This window comes from Ischnura elegans, chromosome 4 (assembly GCF_921293095.1).
Source record: "Ischnura elegans chromosome 4, ioIscEleg1.1, whole genome shotgun sequence".
NCBI lineage: Eukaryota > Metazoa > Arthropoda > Insecta > Odonata > Coenagrionidae > Ischnura > Ischnura elegans.
The window spans coordinates 114366116-114386382 of record NC_060249.1 but is presented as its reverse complement, the minus strand read 5'-3'; the positions used below and the strand labels follow the sequence as shown (position 1 = coordinate 114386382).

General features: G+C 39.3%; 1 protein-coding gene across 1 annotated transcript in view; it reads right to left on the bottom strand.

The window, feature by feature from the left end:
• Positions 1 to 280: 280 nt before the first annotated feature.
• LOC124158221 (flocculation protein FLO11-like) overlaps positions 281 to 20267 on the bottom strand; it is a 390266-nt gene continuing 370279 nt past the window's right edge. The window contains exons 2-4 of the mRNA XM_046533410.1: positions 12568 to 13080; positions 732 to 890; positions 281 to 286 (exon numbers count right to left, since the gene is read on the bottom strand). Of these exons, the coding sequence (XP_046389366.1) occupies positions 281 to 286; positions 732 to 890; positions 12568 to 13080 (678 nt within the window). The remainder of the gene's footprint in view (positions 287 to 731; positions 891 to 12567; positions 13081 to 20267) is intronic.

Sequence of the window (20267 nt, the reverse complement as noted above, 5' to 3'; positions counted from 1 at the left end):
AAACGAATTTTAAAGGACATACTACTCGTGATTAGTATTTATTGCGAGGAATTCCTGAAGTGGACCACAATAATAATTGGTCAACAAGTATTTTCCGTAAAATCAAATCGAATTGCACGTCTTAAATGCTTGTATATATACTGGAAAATCACTAATGAAACATGGAATAAACGATTACACCACCATTTTATTTCAAGTGGATCAGACGATGGTGGGTACCCTAATTAGGCTCATAAGATATGCATAGCAAAATGCATGTAATATAGTAGTTTTGTAAGAATTATTGCTTGAATAATGATATAAATGGTAATAAAATTTAGTTAAAGGGCAACAGAGACCATGAAAAAGTACGACCAACGTTAACATAACTAGGACTACGGTTACTATTTAAACCCACGCAACAAGCCAAAAGTGGTAATAAATTCTAACCGCGTATCCATACCACCTCTTCAATTATAAACCGTATCAAACTTGTTTATGCGATAAAAATAGCTAGGCGGGGGTATTGGAAACAATACAGCTATTGATGCTGTTACTTCTCGGACGATCATTCCAGTTCTAATCAATTTTGACGCAATAGTTAATGTGCTTGACCCGTTAAAATTTAAATCGAAATTCGCATGAAATATGCGAAATCACAAGTGATTTTCCATAAATTTGCCTCATTACACAGCAGAAAGTATCGAAATTTTTACAGATGGCACATGATAAAACGTGCGGCTTTTGCTTACCTTGGCTCCAGTCACCAAGTTGACATAGCAGGACTGCTCCATGGAAGAGTCGTAGGATTCCCGCCATCCAGCTGGAATCGTTATCGCCCTGCTTGTAGTGTCGTCCGTCTCCGCCAGAGGACTTGAGCTGCACGATCTGCTGCCATCTGTCGTATCCTCCTGGAAGCATACACGAAGAGCAGGTTGTGAAATCCCGCGCATTTGACAAGAGTTCACACAAAGTAACACAATTATTACGAAACAAGTTAAAATTTGTATTGATTGCATAAAAATATATGCCATAAAAATTGCATGTAAAAATACATGCAATAAATAAGGACGAATTACTTTATCAAAATGGGACTAAATTCCACTTCGCTAAAGTCTGAATCACACGAGCATTTTCTTCCGTCCCTCAAGAGTGATAGGTTTTCTGGGACCAAAAAAGGGTGATAGCTAGACCCATCATTTTCTGATTCACATGGTCATTCCTATTGTACCTTTTTCCTTCGTTTATTTCGGTCAATTACTGTTTTTCCAATTGTCGTTCGATTAAAATCCAAGCGTAGCGTTACAATCGCTGCTAGGCGTTATGATTTCAGCGACGGAAAAAAAGACGATGGAAAATGGGATAGGGTGTCCATCCCTGGAGCCATCGCGAGAAATGATTGCGTGAAACTGTCATTTTCCGCTATCATTGGAGCGATCGCTGAGAAGGGACAGAAATAAATGATAATGTGATTCAAGCTTAAGCTTCGAATTTCAAATCCGTATAAATGGTTTCTTAAATCCTTTAAAAACAACTTTAGATAAATCGTGAGTGGCCTCATACAGTTTGCGAAACATTTATGATAATGTAAATCTAAGAGCTGGGAACAACACCGTTTTGCCCTGGTCGTTCTCGCTGAGCTTCCTTATCCAAATTACCATTGGAAAGAAAGAATTTTAAATAATTCAAACTCTGGTAAATCTCATTGAGAAAAATCTGAATATATAGTTGGATTCAGTAAAGAGCATTATAAAAGCCATAATAACTTGTTATCGTCTAACTTTTACTCGATTTTGAATAGCCTTACTTGAACTAGGCGCTTAGTAACGATTAGCTCTTATCTTATGAGATAGTTGACATCATAAATTAGCAAAATAATTTGAAACAACTACAAATAGAATTCAGATATAAATCGCAGCAGCTATATCGCTAAATTGTTAATGGACGTTTATCAGAGTGCTCTACCGTAGATACTTACTATTCATTTTTATGGATTGAATGGTTCATTTTTCACTCAATACTGACAGAGGATATCAATTGCTAACAGTGTCTTACCATAACCGTGACGGTGCGTCGCAAAAATTTCCATCGCAGGCCTCTATCCATCGTCAACAGTTGCATTAAAGTCATTAGCCCTCAAACCATTCCAACACGCACTTCACCAGACGCCAGGTCATGAATTACCTGGTTTTGTCTTCTCAAGGTAGGCGCAGGAGACATGCAATGAAGAGTAATGGTTAAGAACTTCAAGTTGAAACGCTACTTTTGATTGCTTGTTGATCAAAATGTAACGGTCATGGTATTGTTGAATTTGCGCGGACAAATGGGGAAGAAGCAGCATTGTTACCGATGAAAATGGAAACAAAATCCACAAAGCACAAAGGTCAATGAATATAAATTGCGCATTAAGAAGTCATGGATTGAGAAAAGAGCAGGAAATGAGATGGTAACAAGCGATAGGGATTTTCCGCCTGAAAACAGTGTCCCAGCGATTTCCCACTTCTCTGCCTTATTGGCTGACGACGTTTATGGTAAGATTTCAACAGGGAACTCTCATGAATAAAAGAAAACGTACACAGAAGCACATGAATTGCTTTAATGCCTTTCCAAAAAATTCATGGACGTTGCTTTATTTATTTTCATGCATATAGAGACGTCAACAAAGTAGGAACGCGCACGATAATCCGAGAAACTGCATCAAAACTTTTAATATTTTGTTTTTTTTTGCGTAGAAACTACACCGTGAAATAATCTCATCTATCATTAGCTTAGACGGATATATTCTTGGCGAAGAATATAAAGAGCTCATTCAGGATTTTAGAGCATCTTCCCATCTGACTGAGTCAGAACAAATATAAACTACGGTTCGCCGCCTGACTCTTTATCATTTAAAAAAAGTCATCTTTTTCTTAGAATACCATTCTCCCGAGAGAGTGTTCCTGAGGACATTAATGAACACCATGATAATATTCTTAGAGAAAGAATATTTTATACATACTACCGATCTAGAGAGATCCCCTAGTAGACAAATAAAATATTCTGGGCACCTTTTCCATTGGGACTAACTCTAAAAACTAAATTCGGCCCTCTCGATTAAAGAAAATCATTTATTTCAGTGACAATGAGCAATAAAATCTGTTTATTGAACTTAATTTTAATTTTTTGTAAAAATAATATTCTGGGAACCTATTACATTAGGTCCCAATCTAACATCAAATTGGCACCTCTAAATTGAAGAAAATAATTTATTTTTGAGAAAATGTGCAAACCACCCACAATTTTTAAGGTATGATGATGTATAATGCATAATAAATTATGCATAATGTATATTTTCATCAAATCGCAAATAAATTTATTAAATTTGTAGAAATAATAATTTATAAATTGACTTTAACATCCAAGTCGGAAAAAACGATATAAATTCTTGCCCAAATTATCCATCTAATTTTATTTTTTTCCGAAAACGAAATTGTTGCAAACCGAAATAAGTAAGTATGAAGCTTATATAATTATTACTTTACGCGTTTAGCAAAGTTCTCGTTGAAAACGTGAAAACAATCCTGGATAAATAATACGAGCCCTTCCTTTGTCGTTCTTCCTATCCACTTTACCTTCGTAAAAAATCATAAGCTATTTAATATTTAGCTAAAAATCCATAGAAAGTAAATCATAAAAGACATTCATTAGATATTTTAACCACACTGCCAAATGAGGTGCCACAAAATAATGACGAAGATAAAATGGAGCGGCCGAGTAAGAACTAAAAACTAATGATTAGTGTGGGAGAAAAGAGAAGTCTTCTAAAAAAACATAAGGAGGAGACGGTACAACTTCGTTGACCACATTATGAGGCATGATGACCTGATGAAAACAATCGGAGGAGGACAGATGGAAGAAAAGAAGGGGTAGGGATGGCTCCAATTGAGTTACATAGGACGGATTAAAAATGATGCAAAAGCGAAGGAATACGTCATTACGAAAAGGTTAGCAGACAGAAGAGAGGAATGGAGAGCTGCGTCAAACCAATCTTAGGATTGCCGACCTGATGATGATGATGCCTTTAGAACATGAATGCAGCTGGACGCGAATTCAAGAGATAAAACCTGCTTTTTATAAAGAAGAAACGACCTTCGCCTTTATAACTAATCAAGTAGATTATCTAGCAATGGCCGCAATACACTATATTCATTCACTCACACACTATCTCAACGTTCAGGAGGTGCGTGTGATAGGTTAGACCACAACCCACCTCAAACTACACCGGCTGTAGTCATCAGGCTGAACCAAGTCCGATAACTTCACGAACTGAATCAGCATTCACGAACTAATACGAAAAACTTTTCATAGTCCGTGAAACCCTTTAATATCAAAATAAGATGTAAATCTTTCCCAGCGAATTCTTTGCGTGAAGTCATCTAGGTATTTATCGGGATAAAAGGGTGAATGAAAGTATGGTAATGATTTAACTAAAAATTCATAGAAAGTAAATCATAAAAGAAATCCTTCAGGTATTTTAACCCCACTGCCGAATGTGGTGTTGCAATAGAATGATGAAGATAAAATGGAGAGACCGAGTAAGTATTTGGAAAATTATGAGTAGTAGTTGTTTAACTGAGCAAAAAAAGGTTGAGACGAAAATGTAAATAGTGGGTGCTTTCCATTCAATCGACTCAAGCGTCGACTAGAGTCGACTCACGGAAACTGGTTATAACTCTCAAATTCCTGCACAAAATCGTTTATTGACTTGTGTCACAACAGTCTGCAACACTCATAGAATGGAACACGAAAGCCGTGACACAAGTCGACTTGTGTCGACGTGTGTCGATGAATGGGAAGCACCCCGTTACAACAATCAGGTTACTTTGATTAAAAACTTTTGGGCTATGTCGCCGCGTCAATTCTTGGGTGGCCCCAACGTTTCCCGACCGATGCTGGTCGCTTTTTCAAGGGATTGTGAAGAGATGGGAATTAATGATCTTTTATATAGGTATCTGCGTCAGGTGGTGGGGGGAGGGGAGCCGGAGGTTGGGGGAGTGGGTTGCTGCTTGTTTTTTCTTATTACTGGTTGCCAAGTACGGCTAATTTTAATGCCGGTGTCTCTGTTGAAATTATTCTTATCTTCTTTGGATATTTCAATGGCTTCTCTGACGAGTCTCTGTTTAAAACCTTTTTACTTTGGCGAGGATTTTGACTTCCTTGAGGTCGATGATGTGCCCAAGCGCTGCGTGTTCGGCTACCGCGGACTTGGTTGATTGCCCCAGTCGAATCGCTCTCGCGTGCTCTTCTAGGCGTGTTTTGACCGACCTGCCTGTTTCGCCGATGTAGTTCTTCCCGCAGGTTTGGCAAGGAATTTGGTAAACCCCTTCCACTTGTAGTGGAGTTCTATCCTTGACGGTGTTTAGGAGATGCTTTATCTGTGTGTGAGGCGAGAAGATTGTCCTTATCTGGAATTTTCGTAGGATATTTCCTATTACGTCAGTCGTCCCCTTAATGCATGGCAGGAAGGCTTTCTTCTGGTCGCTGAGGTCGTTTATGGATGAGTTCGCGGCTTCTGCGGTGTTGTTTTTCATTTCGTTATTTTTGATGATTTTATTAAAAGTGCGATAAATAACTCTGTCGTCGAAATGGGAAATGGATCATTCTGGATTTCAATCACAGATAAACCAGATATTCGTGAATTCATTAATATTTCACCGGCAAATTTTCAACCAAAACTTCCGAGAACTACCGTAAAAACTTCCTACGACCAAGGTTCAAACTGAGCATACTCGTATAAGTCACCGTCTTCCTATTCGCACCCAAATTAAGAATGGCCTGTTTCGATACCGGCACATAATCTGAACAGGCTTACTGAATGATAGCGTTACTTTTTTGTATTATGGCATAATAACAGCTCCACTCCTTACATCAAAAAAATGCGATAGTAATAAAATGAAAAAGCAATGAAAATTAACTTCCCCTCATTTTCAATTTCAAGTTTCACTTCAATCAAATTCTTTTTTTTTATAAGATAAAAACAAAAATTAGTCAAATATACATGACACGTTCATCTTTTCTCAGCTTATTAGCTTCTGGTTGCTCCCTTAACTTGGAAAGCGTTGCTAAAGAATAGTTATCTCAGCTCAATTGAGTCATTGTAGGAAGTCTGCAGTATGACTAGCGAAAAAATATAACCGAATGTACGCAAAAAAATTATAAAAGTGAAAAATTAGTGTATCTTAGATATTATACACCATAGCAATAATTAAAAGAATGATCTTATTAGCAAACGAAATCATTAAAGAACATCTTATCCAATTATATCCAATGGGTTGAATGAATCTACCTATCCTTGCACTCTTTTCCCGAGGAGGATTTGAACCCTTGAATAATATCGGGGAAATTTCGTATCCGGTTAGACTAGCAAATCAAAGATGCGCAACGTTTTCAGACGGGAATATTTGCCTACTGCCTCAGAATATGTTGTTTAATACAAGCCGATGACAATGCGACAGGAGAAACAATGACGCCTACTTACAAAAATGGCAAGGTTCAACGTCATTTTAAATAGTTTTAGAAACTAAAGTAAATCAAGTGAAAGTTATGTTTCGCAGTGACCGATCCTACGTCCAGGCTCATCAATAAACTTACATTAACTTCGTAAAATACATTTCAAAAAGTTTTCGGCAATAAAATGGAAATATCGTTCATATATTCAATTAAAAATTTCGGCAATAAATTATAATGCACAATTCAATGAGGCAAGAGGATGAATTCTGGATGAAATGGTTTAATGAGAGAGTTGGGAGAAAGACGATGATCGGAATAAAGTAAAGATAGAGGGCACATGAGAATAATTACAGTGGGCATACTGGTGGTAGCGTCGCACGTTATAGCGAACGCGTCGTTAGATTCACGCGTTTGTGGAAACCCACGAAAAAATAATTATTTTAATAATTCTAAAATACCTTATACTGTCCATTTAAAATATCCATTACGATACTCCTTTATATCCTATGCATCATCACAACACTGTTTCAAAATATAATCAACTTGAAAACGACTGGAGACAGATTCAAAGATATCAGTGCATAGGAGGCACTCACTGCCATTCAACAAGAACACACAACACACTTGTCGATATCCCATTCTGATCCAATGAGGATTCGAAATCACGACATCTAGAGCGGGCACATTGTCGTAAATCCAATGTCCACAATTAAACTGTCACCTATGTCCCAGCACCACTGTCCACTTACGAGCACGGAGGGTTACTGGGAACAAATTAAAAAGAGGAAGGCATTTATCGCACTAGAGTGAGCGTTATCTTCGAAGATAGAGAAACCGAGAGTGGAGGGAATGTTTCCGCCGCGCGTAAATCTTTTCTGAAAGGTTTCATTCGTTTCGCACCTGAGACATTTCATGCTCACACTAACAGTCTGGCGGCAACAGCGTTGCCATTTAACACCGTAGCGCCCCCATTCATTGTTAAACGCGACGATTTCGCGCCCACGCGAAAGCTATGCCAGGGTAGAATTTGCAACACTCGTCTGTGCGTTGCAACAAGGATCAAAATTTTTGCGTTCGCTAATTTAATAAAGCCAATTAACGTAGATGAACAATATTGTGGGTGATAGACGTTGACTGAGGACCTCTCAATAGTCCAGGTCATTCATATTAAACAAAAAGGTACATGAATTGTTAGCATGTACACTTTTATCGACGGGTGAATTATTCCACATTGAGATTAAGGCTTTTTTACGATAAAGACAATAGATAGGCAACTTCAGGCTGCAACCATCATAAGAAAAACTGATACATCACAGACAAACAAAACAATCTTACAATCCATGAATGCACAATACTTAACCCCACCATAACGAGAAAGGAATTATCAACGGGTCTGAATAACCCGTCAGCAGCATCGACTGCGAAACTGTTGCAACGCGCCGCACATGTATAATACTACGAACAATAAAAGCAGATATGCATAAAACTAGATGAAATATAAAAGATCGATAAGAGGATTAGTAAAGAACGGAACGTCCAGGCTTATGAAGAAGGAAAACTTGATGGCATTCCCCGGTACTAACCTATGTCATAAAGAGGGAAAGCCGAACTTCCTACTTCCCCCAGAAAGATCAAGTTCTCGAGCAACCGAATTCGCTTTACTGCAAAGGCTTATCTTCCTTCCTTCGCAGCATGAAATTTTATTAAAACCACAAGCCGAGTTATTTATACGATGTCAGTCCAAAGTCATGCTACTTCCTCCTTTACTCCATCATGCGACTGTGTCAGGCCAAAATGTCGGGCATGGGTGAAGTAACATCATGTGGAAAGCGTTATAACCGATAGAGTCTTTGCAAGGGCATTATTCATTAACTAATTCATTACTATTTTTTCAACATACCGGCAGTCTACATATGGCAACAGTTGTTCATTAAGACAGGGGCGGCTTGCCCACAAGGACTCTCGGACGCCGCCCCTCCAAAGATTTGAAAAATAAAAAAAATTAAATACCCATTCAATTATTATTATTATTATTATTATTATTATACATCTAATTAACCAGTGTTTTTTTCAATCGCATACATCGGAAATGTAGGAAAAACACGCAAAAATAGCGCGAGAAGTTCGTATTAGTAGCCGTGGGGCGCTGGCCAGAACGTCCCAATCCATCCCTATGAAGTTATATGGAGAGTGATAGTGGTGGGGGCTGCTGGTGCTATGACGCGTCTAAGCTTGTGCCTTATGGAAGTCTTGGGACGCCGCCATCCGAGCATGCGCAGAGCGAAGTGTCTAGTGAGATGACATCGCCGCTACGGCTGGCGACATTATAATCTGGCGTCTACTTGGTGCTGCAGAGTCGCAGAATACCTTGTTTTGGTTTAAATTTTATTATTATAAATATTTAAATTATATTATTTTAAATTAAACACTCACTAAAATACGCAAAATATTTTTTTTAAATTGACCCCCCGGTGAAGTGTGCCCGCCCCCCCCCCCCCCCCCCCCCCCCCCCGCCCCCTCCCCGAGCATTTGACTCAAGAGCCGCCACTGCATTAAGATATAAAAGGCAAATGGATAGGAGGAAGACCAAAAATTGAAATTGGACGAGCACTATGCAAAGACCACTGCGTGAGAAATGCAATGGTGTCACCAGTCATTTGGTCATTCCGAGGCTATCTGCATGGAGATGAATGAAATATAATCCAACGGACCCAACTATGCACTAGGAAGCCTAAGAAATATCACGACTCCGAACACATGTCAATTATTCGGGAGATGAAGGTCTGAATCGAGAAGATGACATTTCGTATAGCTCAATACAATGATAATCATAGGAGAAATGTTCACCCATTTTTAGTAGAATTGTTGGTAAACGCTTCTGAGAAAACGCATAGAAGCTACTATTACGAAATATTTCCGACTGAATCATAAAACGCAGAACGAAACAATCTCTAAGTTCTAATCGCATTGACAAAAGAGATAACGACGAAACTTCCGGCGATACGAAAATAAATAAAAACAAGTTTCAATCAATCGACATGATAAGCAATGAATTCACCGAAAAACTGCGGTTTTTACTCTGAAACATCAAAGCACGGCCATGCATGCATCACCGATATGACCGATATGACCACCTATTGCGAACCGAACACACGAATTGGCTTTTACGTTACCGTGTAAATAGGTGTCAATATCAAAAAAATTATTTTCACCTCTCATGTTATACGAGGTGTGTTCAAGAAATATACGAGAATTTTTTTTCATTCACACATATTAATGCTGTCGCCTACAAAATAGTTCCCGTTAGGTAACATGCACTTTTTCCAGCGCTTCTTTCATTCCTCGAAGCAATAGGGTAGTTTCCTTCATCAAAGAAAACGAAAAGCATTGATTGCGATTCGTTACCCACCATTAATGTGTTCATATTATACAAATTATTTGGTTTTAGAAATACCGGTTTAGACGAATGGGAATGGTCAATTTTATCCTCATTTGAAAAAAAAGGCCAGATTGGCGCCCATTCGATGCCACTCCACGTGACGTCACAGGGACCTAGTTTCTATACGAATAGATAGGAGTTTTACATCGTCTGAGATTACCAATGCATGCATGAGGCACAGAGCTCAAGGAAACATGTCTTAATAATCACCTATTAAAACTGCCTAAGGTCGGAAAGTTTCCTTCGTTTGATAGGGTATTAATAATCCTTATTTAAACCAAGCGCTACCTGCTAGCATGGTACTCTGCTACCTGCAAGCATCCTACGTCGTATCAGCGGGAACCAGAACGACGTCACACGGGGTTTTCCCAGCATTCATACTTAGCCGTCGCGTTTTCGCGCGCTTGAAAATTTCACTTCTCATTTAATCGCGAAGAATAGATATCGTCATTTAAAAATATAAAAGCGTGAAATACGTACTCCAGGAGTAATAATCTTTCGATTTAGGCAGTAAAAAATAATAGGAAACCACCCTATTCTCAAACTCGATCTTTGGGATAGCTTTAGCTCTATAAACAATATGTTTCAATGTCATCTATACCTTTTACTTGACGGCCCTTAAAGGTTCTTTCTTCATGTAAAGAGGGAAAAGTCACACGGAGCCATATCTGATGCATATGGTGACTGGGGCATCGTCAGAGTATTGTTTTTGGTGAAAAATACACTCGAGATAGGAAAGAATATATGCCGAAATTCTTGAGAAAATTTAAAATATACAATCTCTCAGATTACGAGGAAAGTATTCAACGTGTACCATCGTACTAGCGTCAAAGGGATCACTATTGGAATACAAATTAAATAGAATAAGGAATCAAAAGAATTCAGAAGGCTGGTTCATGACTACGCCATCGGAAAGAAATACTTTTATCGTATTTTTCCGAAAAGAACGTCCTGTAAATTTGAGTCCACCGTGGCGCCATTTCCGTGTGACTAACGTGACGTGACTGCCAATACAGAATTTCAAAACTTTTTGTTCATTAAAGAGTCTAAGTTCTATTCTTATCGTGCTAGATTAAGATAAGAGGAATATTACATAATTTACTGTCAAAATGATGTATATGATTTCTTTGACACACATTGACAATAGAAATCAGCATTTTTCCTTGACTTTGACAGGTGTCGCTATGAAATCCTCCAGGAAAATGCTGACCTTTCGAACGAAATTTCCAGAAATTGCAGCACAGCTATCCATTTTTGTCGACGAATTATACCGAGAAGGGTTTATTTATTTAATATCATGAATATTATATACAATTAGCTCTTTCGCCAACCTCCTTAGGCAACCGTTCTCTTCTAGGGCAATTATGGTAACCGTCTTGCAATTGATTTAATAAATCTACACCTACATAGATAATCGAAATCGCCTTTTTTCCTCCTTTCTCATTATGTACTTGAGAGTTGTTTCTCCTTCATTTCCCTCCATAGATGTCCTTTCTTGAATGAACTTATTTTGATAAATTGGTAAAATCTATTTAATTCCTCCTAAATATAGTTTTATAAGGTCATTATTCAAAAATTTAAATATTTCACTGTGAGCCAACAACCCCTCAAGAGCACCTCTACTGATTTTATTCATCCAAATTTCAATGAATTAGTAAAACCTCAGTTGTACGTTTTTAAAAAAAGTTTTGAAAGTCCGGAAATTTTTAAAATTCTCTTCATTTACCTTTCGGGACTTAAAAATAATTTTGATTTTCAAACTACCGAAAATTGTATATTTTTTGTTGTAGTCACTTATCTTAGAAAATAAACATCCCAATAAACCAAAACCCGAGAAAATTACAGATAAGGCCTTTTGAATACTTCGGCTAAAGATATTTTGACTTCATAACCCCGTTAATTTCTCCATAAATTAGAAAGAAAAGTAGATGACCCACATTATCCATTGCACCGTACCGATTGTAGAATTCGATAGTGGCCTCTGGAGACAATAACAGAGAACTTAAAATTGATCTACAAGGGTTAATGAGCGCTAAACAATAAGATCTTGCCTTTCCAGTGTAATCGAAGGAGTAGATGGAAGTCACGGTACTAAGGAGCACGTCTGATTCAAACTAAAATTAAGAAGGAATGATTCGAACAGAGAAATGGCATCTGAAAGAGCCCGAAATGACCATATCGTCATCATGACCGTCGATCATCATCTACCCAGTCGATTATGAATAAGTCATTCATCTAAACGTCAAGGATGGAAATGGAGGATCTAACCCGGATTAGAGACCCGAGAAATGTTTGCATGAGCCAATCGTCGGGAGAAAGTTAAATACATGTTTTTCCATTTTTTTAAATTTTTATCTTTTCAATTTTTTAATAATTTTTCCAAATATAAAAAAAAATATTAAAATACATTATTTAATTTCGCGAACCTAAAAAATCCAGGGCTTTGAGTGATCCCTTACTCGCGCTCCGTTAGCGGTCACTAATTGAACTTCAAACCAATGTTCGTATTTGGATTAAAGTTTTGCCAAATTTTGACCCGGAGATTTGGAATGTTTTGACTATATTCGATAAAATGAGCCCACATTCGGCAATAGAGAATAACCCTTCCGCTCTATCCATAAGCGCCTCTGAATTGGGAAAAGCATTGGTAGAGTATCTACCTTCCGGGCCCTCCTCCTCGGGGGCTTCCAGCTCTTCTCCCCAGAGCCCTCGTTGTGGAAGAAGGTCCGCCCGGAGGCGTCGCAATATTCGGCCCAGCCATTCGCCAACTGCCTCACGGCCTGCTGTCCCGGCGTCGGAGACGGCGGAGGCACCAGCGAAGACGACCCGCCGCCGACAGACGTCGTGGAGGTGGAGGACGTTGGACGCCGCGGCGGGGGCAGGGCGGCGACCGCCGGGGGCGGAGTGGTCTCCGGGAAGGGGGCGGCGGAGACGTAGGTGGGGGAGGAGGAGGCTGAGGAGGCGGCGGAGGAGGGCGAGGAAGATGGGGGTGGGGTGCCCGACCTCTGGTGGTGGTGGTGGTGATGGGCAGTGGCCGTTGGGAGGGTGGGGGTCGAGGGGGAGGATCTGGCCCTCAGGGGGGATGTTGGGGGCCGGAGGAGGCGGGGGAGGGTGGTGTTGGCAGGGGAGGGCGAAGACGGCGTGTGCAGGGTGGATGCTGAGTGGGCCGCCACCTGCGGAGAAAAAAAGAAACATTATATTATTATTATAAAATATGCATTTGATATAATTCGTTCCCATTGAATTTCTATTAAATACTATTTTTTAATAATAATGTTTTTATTAACACAAAGAATAAAAGGAATCTGTAGTTCACCAATAAGTCATTGAAGAATTGTCAGGAGGTGATAAAATATAAAAATATATGATATTTAGCAAAATTATCCATTTTTTACGAATAGTACGCCATTCCAATACACTATATACAATAAAAAATACAATACCAGTATCAATATACCATGTACACTAATATAAAGTAAAACTTCTCATTCGTTGACAGTATTTGAAAATTTATCCGTATTCCAACTACATATACCTTTATTTTATTTTGAATGATATCATTGTTAAGTTAACCATCTTTTAATTTTACCGTAATTCCGTTTTTTGTGATAACTTTTTCTTATATTAAATGGTATCTGATTAAAAACTTTAGGTAACACCACTTTGAACTTGTTCTATCCATATCTTATCATTTAAAGTTACATTATATTTTCTAGTACAAAAGTAGTCTTGTAAAAATACAGGTATTTCGCCCCACTTAGTCATGTCAGCGATTCCAATGTGTCGACAGCAGACAGATAAATGGCTGATGCCTAATCCTGCACAATGTAATAAGCTCTACACCCACACAGCAAACACACCATGGGGATGAAACTCAGGAATGAATACAACGCAGTAGTGCCAGCGATTGCCTACGGAAAAATCACAAGATGCCGCAAGCATTTACGCAAGAAAACAATTGATGAGAAGGCACGACTATCAAATTGACCTTTCATTACGAGCTAAATTTATGACTATTCCCACGCTACGTGAATTCATGCACGACAACGGGAAGACAATTGGAGAAATAGAAGCATACCTAGAAAGCGTTTAAGCTTATGAGGACCCTCAACAGGGCAATGATGCAATGGGCAACAATTTTGATTGAGTCAAGTGACTTCATCGCCAAGCAGACGACTCACGCTTCGCAACAGTGGAGAGAGAAACGAATGGGAAATAATGGGGGTGAGTTACGGGGGTCGCCATGGTGATTCACGGACCCGCATTCCAAACATATTGCGTCGCCCACCACGACGATGATCCCGTGGCATCTCCAGCGTTTCGGTCAAGGAGGATGCCCTTGTGTCAAGTGGACACCGGCTTCTGACAAGAGAGTTAGGTGTAATTAGGAAGAAAAGATCCCCAATTCCGAAAGGATCCATTTGATTAAGTCCAATAAGTTACTGTCCAAATAGATCCAATTATCATACGTCGCTGCTAGGTACGTGAAAAATCGTTACGATAGCCTTGTTAGTGTAAGTGACCTGTTAGATAACATCGGATGGGAATCTCTTTCAGACCGTAGATTGAAAAATTTTCAGGAGGTGACAACATAAAAATATGTAATACTTAGAAAAATCATCCATTTTTTACGTATAGTACGCCATTCCAATACACACTATACAATATCAAACTAATCCTAAACCTTTTAGATAAATTCAAGAGCAGTGTCTTCTCTGACGAAGTTTACAATATCTTACGAACGCCAACACACTACGGTAGATCAGATCATGTAAATAAAAAAGAGAGATAGACCGTAGAACACCCAGATTCAGAATGTCTTTTTTTCCACGATCAATAAGAGATAATAACGGCAGCGTTTGAACTCACAAATAGATGCGACGACTTTGCAGTGTAGCCTACTAACTTATATATACTTTAATGCATGTTTCCAAATTTAAATATTATTTATAACAGCACGTGGTGGTTAATTTTTAAGTATGCGCAACGTTTTTTAGACCGTGTGGTGTACTTGTGGGAATCCAATTGCATGCTGGATGCTGGTGATTGATCACCCCCTGCCAAACACCATGGAGGTGACTCGCAAGGTATTATGTAGATGTAGAATTATATAACTACGAAAATCAAGCGAATGGTACGTAGGTACTCCATGACTATTAAGCTTAATTTACATGGTGCCGTAGGCTTTAATTGAAGCAATAATATCTTCCACTCCTGTCTCTCAATAGGTTCCTGTATTTTAGCCCTGTCAATCTCTTCTTCGTTCGTTTTCCTTTCTCTACCCTACTCCATTTTACTTTTTTTCCGCGTCACTCTCTTCTTCCAAACACAGGTTCCGCATTCAACCTACAATGGACCCACAACCCACAAACTTCATATAAATGACATTTATCCTTTCGTAACAAATAGCCGTCATCAGCTCTTTTCACGAAGAGAAGAACTTTGAGCACTAAAAGTCAAACTAATGACCAACGAACGACATATTGTTTTCAATATTACTAAATTAAACCACTCACTCACGTTAGTTCCAGTCTTCTCACTTCTCTTGCCACCAGTGCTAATACACCTCTATTCCATATATACTAGAGTTGAAATGATAAATACTACTTTCTTCCTCCTAAAACTTTATTTTAGTCAAACGCAAAGGTTCTTTTAGAAAGAACAACGAACGATAAGAAAGAGTTTACGCGAGATGTAAGAAATGTTTTTCATGACCGTGGAAACACGCGAAAGAGACGATAGGGAGACGAGGGCCATTGAAAAAATTAGATTAAATTAAATGAACTTTAATTCGGTTACTAAGCGCAAATTAAATTTTAAGATAAAGAATAAACATGCAAAATTCCTCATAAAAAATAGCTGATAGCCATAATATGCTTACGATTATCTTTACACTCGGAATGCGTTCTAACTCTTCCCTTTCGCTTGGGCTGGTCTCTGTTGACACTTTGTTTACATTTTGGTTAGCAACAGCTAGTTTATAATTTAGAAGAACAATATTTATCGCCAATTTATCGCAATATTGATTGAATATACTTTTATAAGACACCGTAAAATGAATTTAAATTATAAAAGGAACACAATAAAGATTACTTAAATTTAAAATTTCTTCCTCATCCCTTTATTTCCTTGTTTACGCAGCAGTCCTGTGAGCACCGAGAATTTAGTACCCACACACTATTTAATCCATCAACCAGTATTTCTGCCTCTTCATTACTTCCATAATTTCTTTTTATAATCGACAATGCCCAGAATTTATAAGTGCATTTGTTCCATTTATAAAATTAATTACATTCTCCCCACAGCAAGCATGAAAAAAATTTCTTGAGGATCAATCATTCCTAACTTCCTCTTGAGTCTACGTCGCGAAACTTGCAAGACGCAATACGAACTGATATCTTATGGTTTTTTGTAGACGTATTCAGACAGAATTTTCTCCACTACTACGCCTCTTAAAATTCAAAATGAAGTAATTGATTTTAATTAACATCATTTCCCAAAAGAGTCTCAGCATAATCAGCAAGGCAGTTTTTGGAAAAATGTTTTTAGTTATTCATGCATTTACTGAAGCCTTTCATTCAGATTAAATCGTGTGAAATTAAGTAACGCTCTAAAGTACTCCGAAAACAGACAAATTTCCTCCAATGAATATAGATAAATACATCTATGCCACAATGTCATGCGTGAATTACGTCTTAAGTCGCATTAAATAATTAAAATTAATAATAATTACTTTGTTATACCACATTTGTAAAATGCACAACTAATTTAAGACCTAGGTTGCGAGGAAGATGTTCATCACGAGCATATTTAATATGAATAAAATTCGACACCTAGGTCGCAGAATTGCATTAAACATGTGTGGAATAACAAAAGAATTATTAATTCGTACCATCTATATATACTATAAAAACCGCTTCCGACCACTCACTAACTGACTTACTCATACAAATATTTAGGGTGAACGAGACGAGACACGACATAAAGTCATTGAATCGACCCAATCTAAAATCGTCTGAAACATTAGGCTTAAACTGTGTTGCCAACTGCCTCTACTTTTTGGGGGCATTTTGGGGGTGAAAAAAATCAAATTTCAAAAATGTAAATTTTTGCATTTAGACCACGTGCTACGACGAGAAACCAATTTTCAGACTAATCAGAGCACCTTCAATTTTGGCGATATGAAGTGAAACACAGTGCTGAAGTCAGAAAGGGTTGGAGGCAGACAATTGGCGAGGCTAAATATCATTTGGGTTATAAATGGCCATGGGAGTGAGTGAGTCAGTGAAGTGAAACACTTTGCACTTCCCACATAAAAATTTATTAAAATACAGTCGACATGTGAGTCTTGATAATGTTGCAGTTCAGCGAAACATGTCGACTGTAGTTTAATAAATGTTTATGTGGAAAGTGCAAAGTGTTTCACTTCATATCTCATAATGGTTCCCCACAAAGTATCTGCCTCTTCCATCCAATTTTTCAATTTTGGCGCCAAATCGTGATAATTCACTATTTCGTAAATGAATATCGCAGCAACATAGGGAGATACGTCTTTACGTCATAGGGATCAACAGAAATTGTAAGAGTAGGCAGAGCGACAAGAAAAGGCCGCAGGCCTGTTCCGAACAGATATAGGGGGGGGGAGGTCAGAACCCCCAGCGAACGACAGCGAGTAATGATAAGTAATTTCCACGAAGTCAGGCCTGAAATAACGCAACACATCGAATTTGTAAGATTAAAGGCTAGAAAAAAATGGATTCATTCTATTTAACACCCACTAATTAATCTTATTGGTAAGATTATGAAACAATATTATGTCATGCATAAAAAAAATATCAAATGGACAATGGAGAAAGGAACACCACCTGCACACAAGAAGTCAGACGGTCTAATACATGAACTGAGCCATCACGTCGCAATTCCAATTCGCTTTATACCATTCGTTCCATCCTTTCGATTAAACTTAGAGAGAGACACATAGAGAGGGTCTAAGTACATCTTAAATACAGATTCCGCCAGACCCTGCCAACCCCTTTCTCCGAAATTCACGGCATGTCAAGGGTGTTGAGTGGGGAAACAAGGATTTTTCTGGAGACGGGAGGGTCACTGCCAATGGAAACCCTTGAAACCGGGGGGCAATTTCCCTTATTATTTTTTCGCTTGCACTTCCTGCCTCCCCTCCGATTAAATCCACACACGCGAAAGGGTTGCGACCTCTCTTCAACCCCAGTAGAACAATGACAGCGATGCTCCTCTCACTACCCTCCACCTCCGGCACAACAATGAGCACGTGGGTAACCTTGGCAACGGAGCACGCGCTGTAGACGCACGAGCGCACTGCGGTGCCGGTCCATTTAGCCTCCCTCACCACAGCTTCGCCCGGCGTACCTCAACACGACGTGACTCTCAAGATAACGCTTAAAGTAATAGACCTAAGATACTAAACTGTTTGCTAGTAACGCCTGTGTTTACTCGAGTCGCCGTAAAATAGAACTTAACCCTAAATACGGCCTGAATCACAAGACCATTTTTGTGACCTCAGTGTGCAATAGCTTTTCCGGGACCAAAGAAGTGATCGCTCAATCAATCATTTTCTCAATCACAGGGTCATTCCCACCGTCCTTTTTTCCATCGCTTATTCCGTCTCTATCCGTATTTGCAACCGTTATTCAAGTGATAGCCAAGGTTGGCGTTACAATCGCTTTTAGCAGCCGTGCGTTCTGATTGGCTGAAAGACAGTATCAGAGCTGGTTTTAGCGACGGAAAATAGGGACGTGACGAGTGATGGAGAAATAGGTTGGAATTTCATCTTGGAAAATGATTGAGTGAAACGGTCATTTTTACGCGATTATTGGAGTGATCGCTGAAGCTATGGATCGGGAGGGACTGATAAAATGATTCCGTGAGGCTTAAGCTTCAACGCACCACAGATTTCGCTCAACGCTTCTCAAGCTAATCTTATATACCTTATCGAGGAGCTGAGTAAATATGATGAAGATTTCAGTTGCTGTAGGCCTACCACAGCAGATGCAAAAACGAATACTTTGACACAACCGTACAGAAGCTTGTACAAAGAGCCTAGGACGAAAAGATGAGAGTTCTGGTACAAGAACCATTCCACGATGTTGTGAGTATTTGAGATACATTACAAAAATATTATAATGAGAACGTAAAATCACAAAAAGATTATGAAGAGACATTTTCTCGGCCTATATGAGCACTGATCCTTTCTCAGGCTTCCACTCGGGTTAAAAACTCTATCGTTGCCAACGTTTCGAAGAGCGCGTTGTTCATTGTTTCAGGACGGTCTGATGCAGGGATCCAATAACCGGCCCCACATACGATTCCCCTGGGGTCAACCAGGATGTGACTTGTTTGATGCACCTAATGATTGGGTTCAGCCATTCATGTAACCGTGCTACCTCGTGGACTTAGCTACACGACGTTAAAACCTCTTCCAAGTCCCTCAAAACGACACAGTAAACGATGTAAGTGCCCAAATATTATTGAGTGCAGTTTTACAGAGTGCAGAGTGTTGTTATGTTCAGTGAGAACAAGCTAAGTTATGTCAAGTAAGATTGCTGTGAAGAGGGCATCACAATATTAAGGGGAAAGACTTCCAACAACAGCCAGTAAGTCACCTGCTCATAAACATTCATCCCTCCTCCTCCCTCTTCCTGTTCCCCTCAATCCACCCCATAACCCCCCACCCCCAAGGGTGGATAACACAGCCCTCTCCCCCAATACCAACCAACATCTCTGCGATGCAATCTTGCTCGCAGAATTAAAAAAGAAACTCTCCACTTATTATTCTCATTGGCCGGCGGGGGCTTGAACACGTACCCCCAGAGGGCGGGAGGGATGTGTGAGCTTCGCATACCCTAAGCGCACCCATCCGGCTTGGATGGAGACCCACCCTCATCACGATACGCGTCGGACAATATTTCCATCCCTAGCACGCACGATAACCACTCGGGCACCAAGACGCACGCCTAATTTCGGACTCATGAACGTGACCATACTGGGACGTGCTGAAAACCGTCCCCCGCGGAGCGATGCAAGATAATGCAAGAGCCAACACGCAGATTCATTATTCAATAGTAAGTACGTAATAGTATCTGATACTATAGATACATGGGAAACCTAAATAATTCCTCTCTTCGGCACATAGCGAGTTCGTAGAAATATTAAGTGACTAATTAAGGCTAAACTTTGTAAAAATTATTAAGATTAAACTTTGGAAATATCATCTCAAGATGATGTCGTACCGCGACAAAACAGATCAATTACAATAAGGTTTTCCGGGGTTCCAGCCGGGAGAGTTTGCCCATTTTCTCCAACGTTTGGCTACTCTCTACAC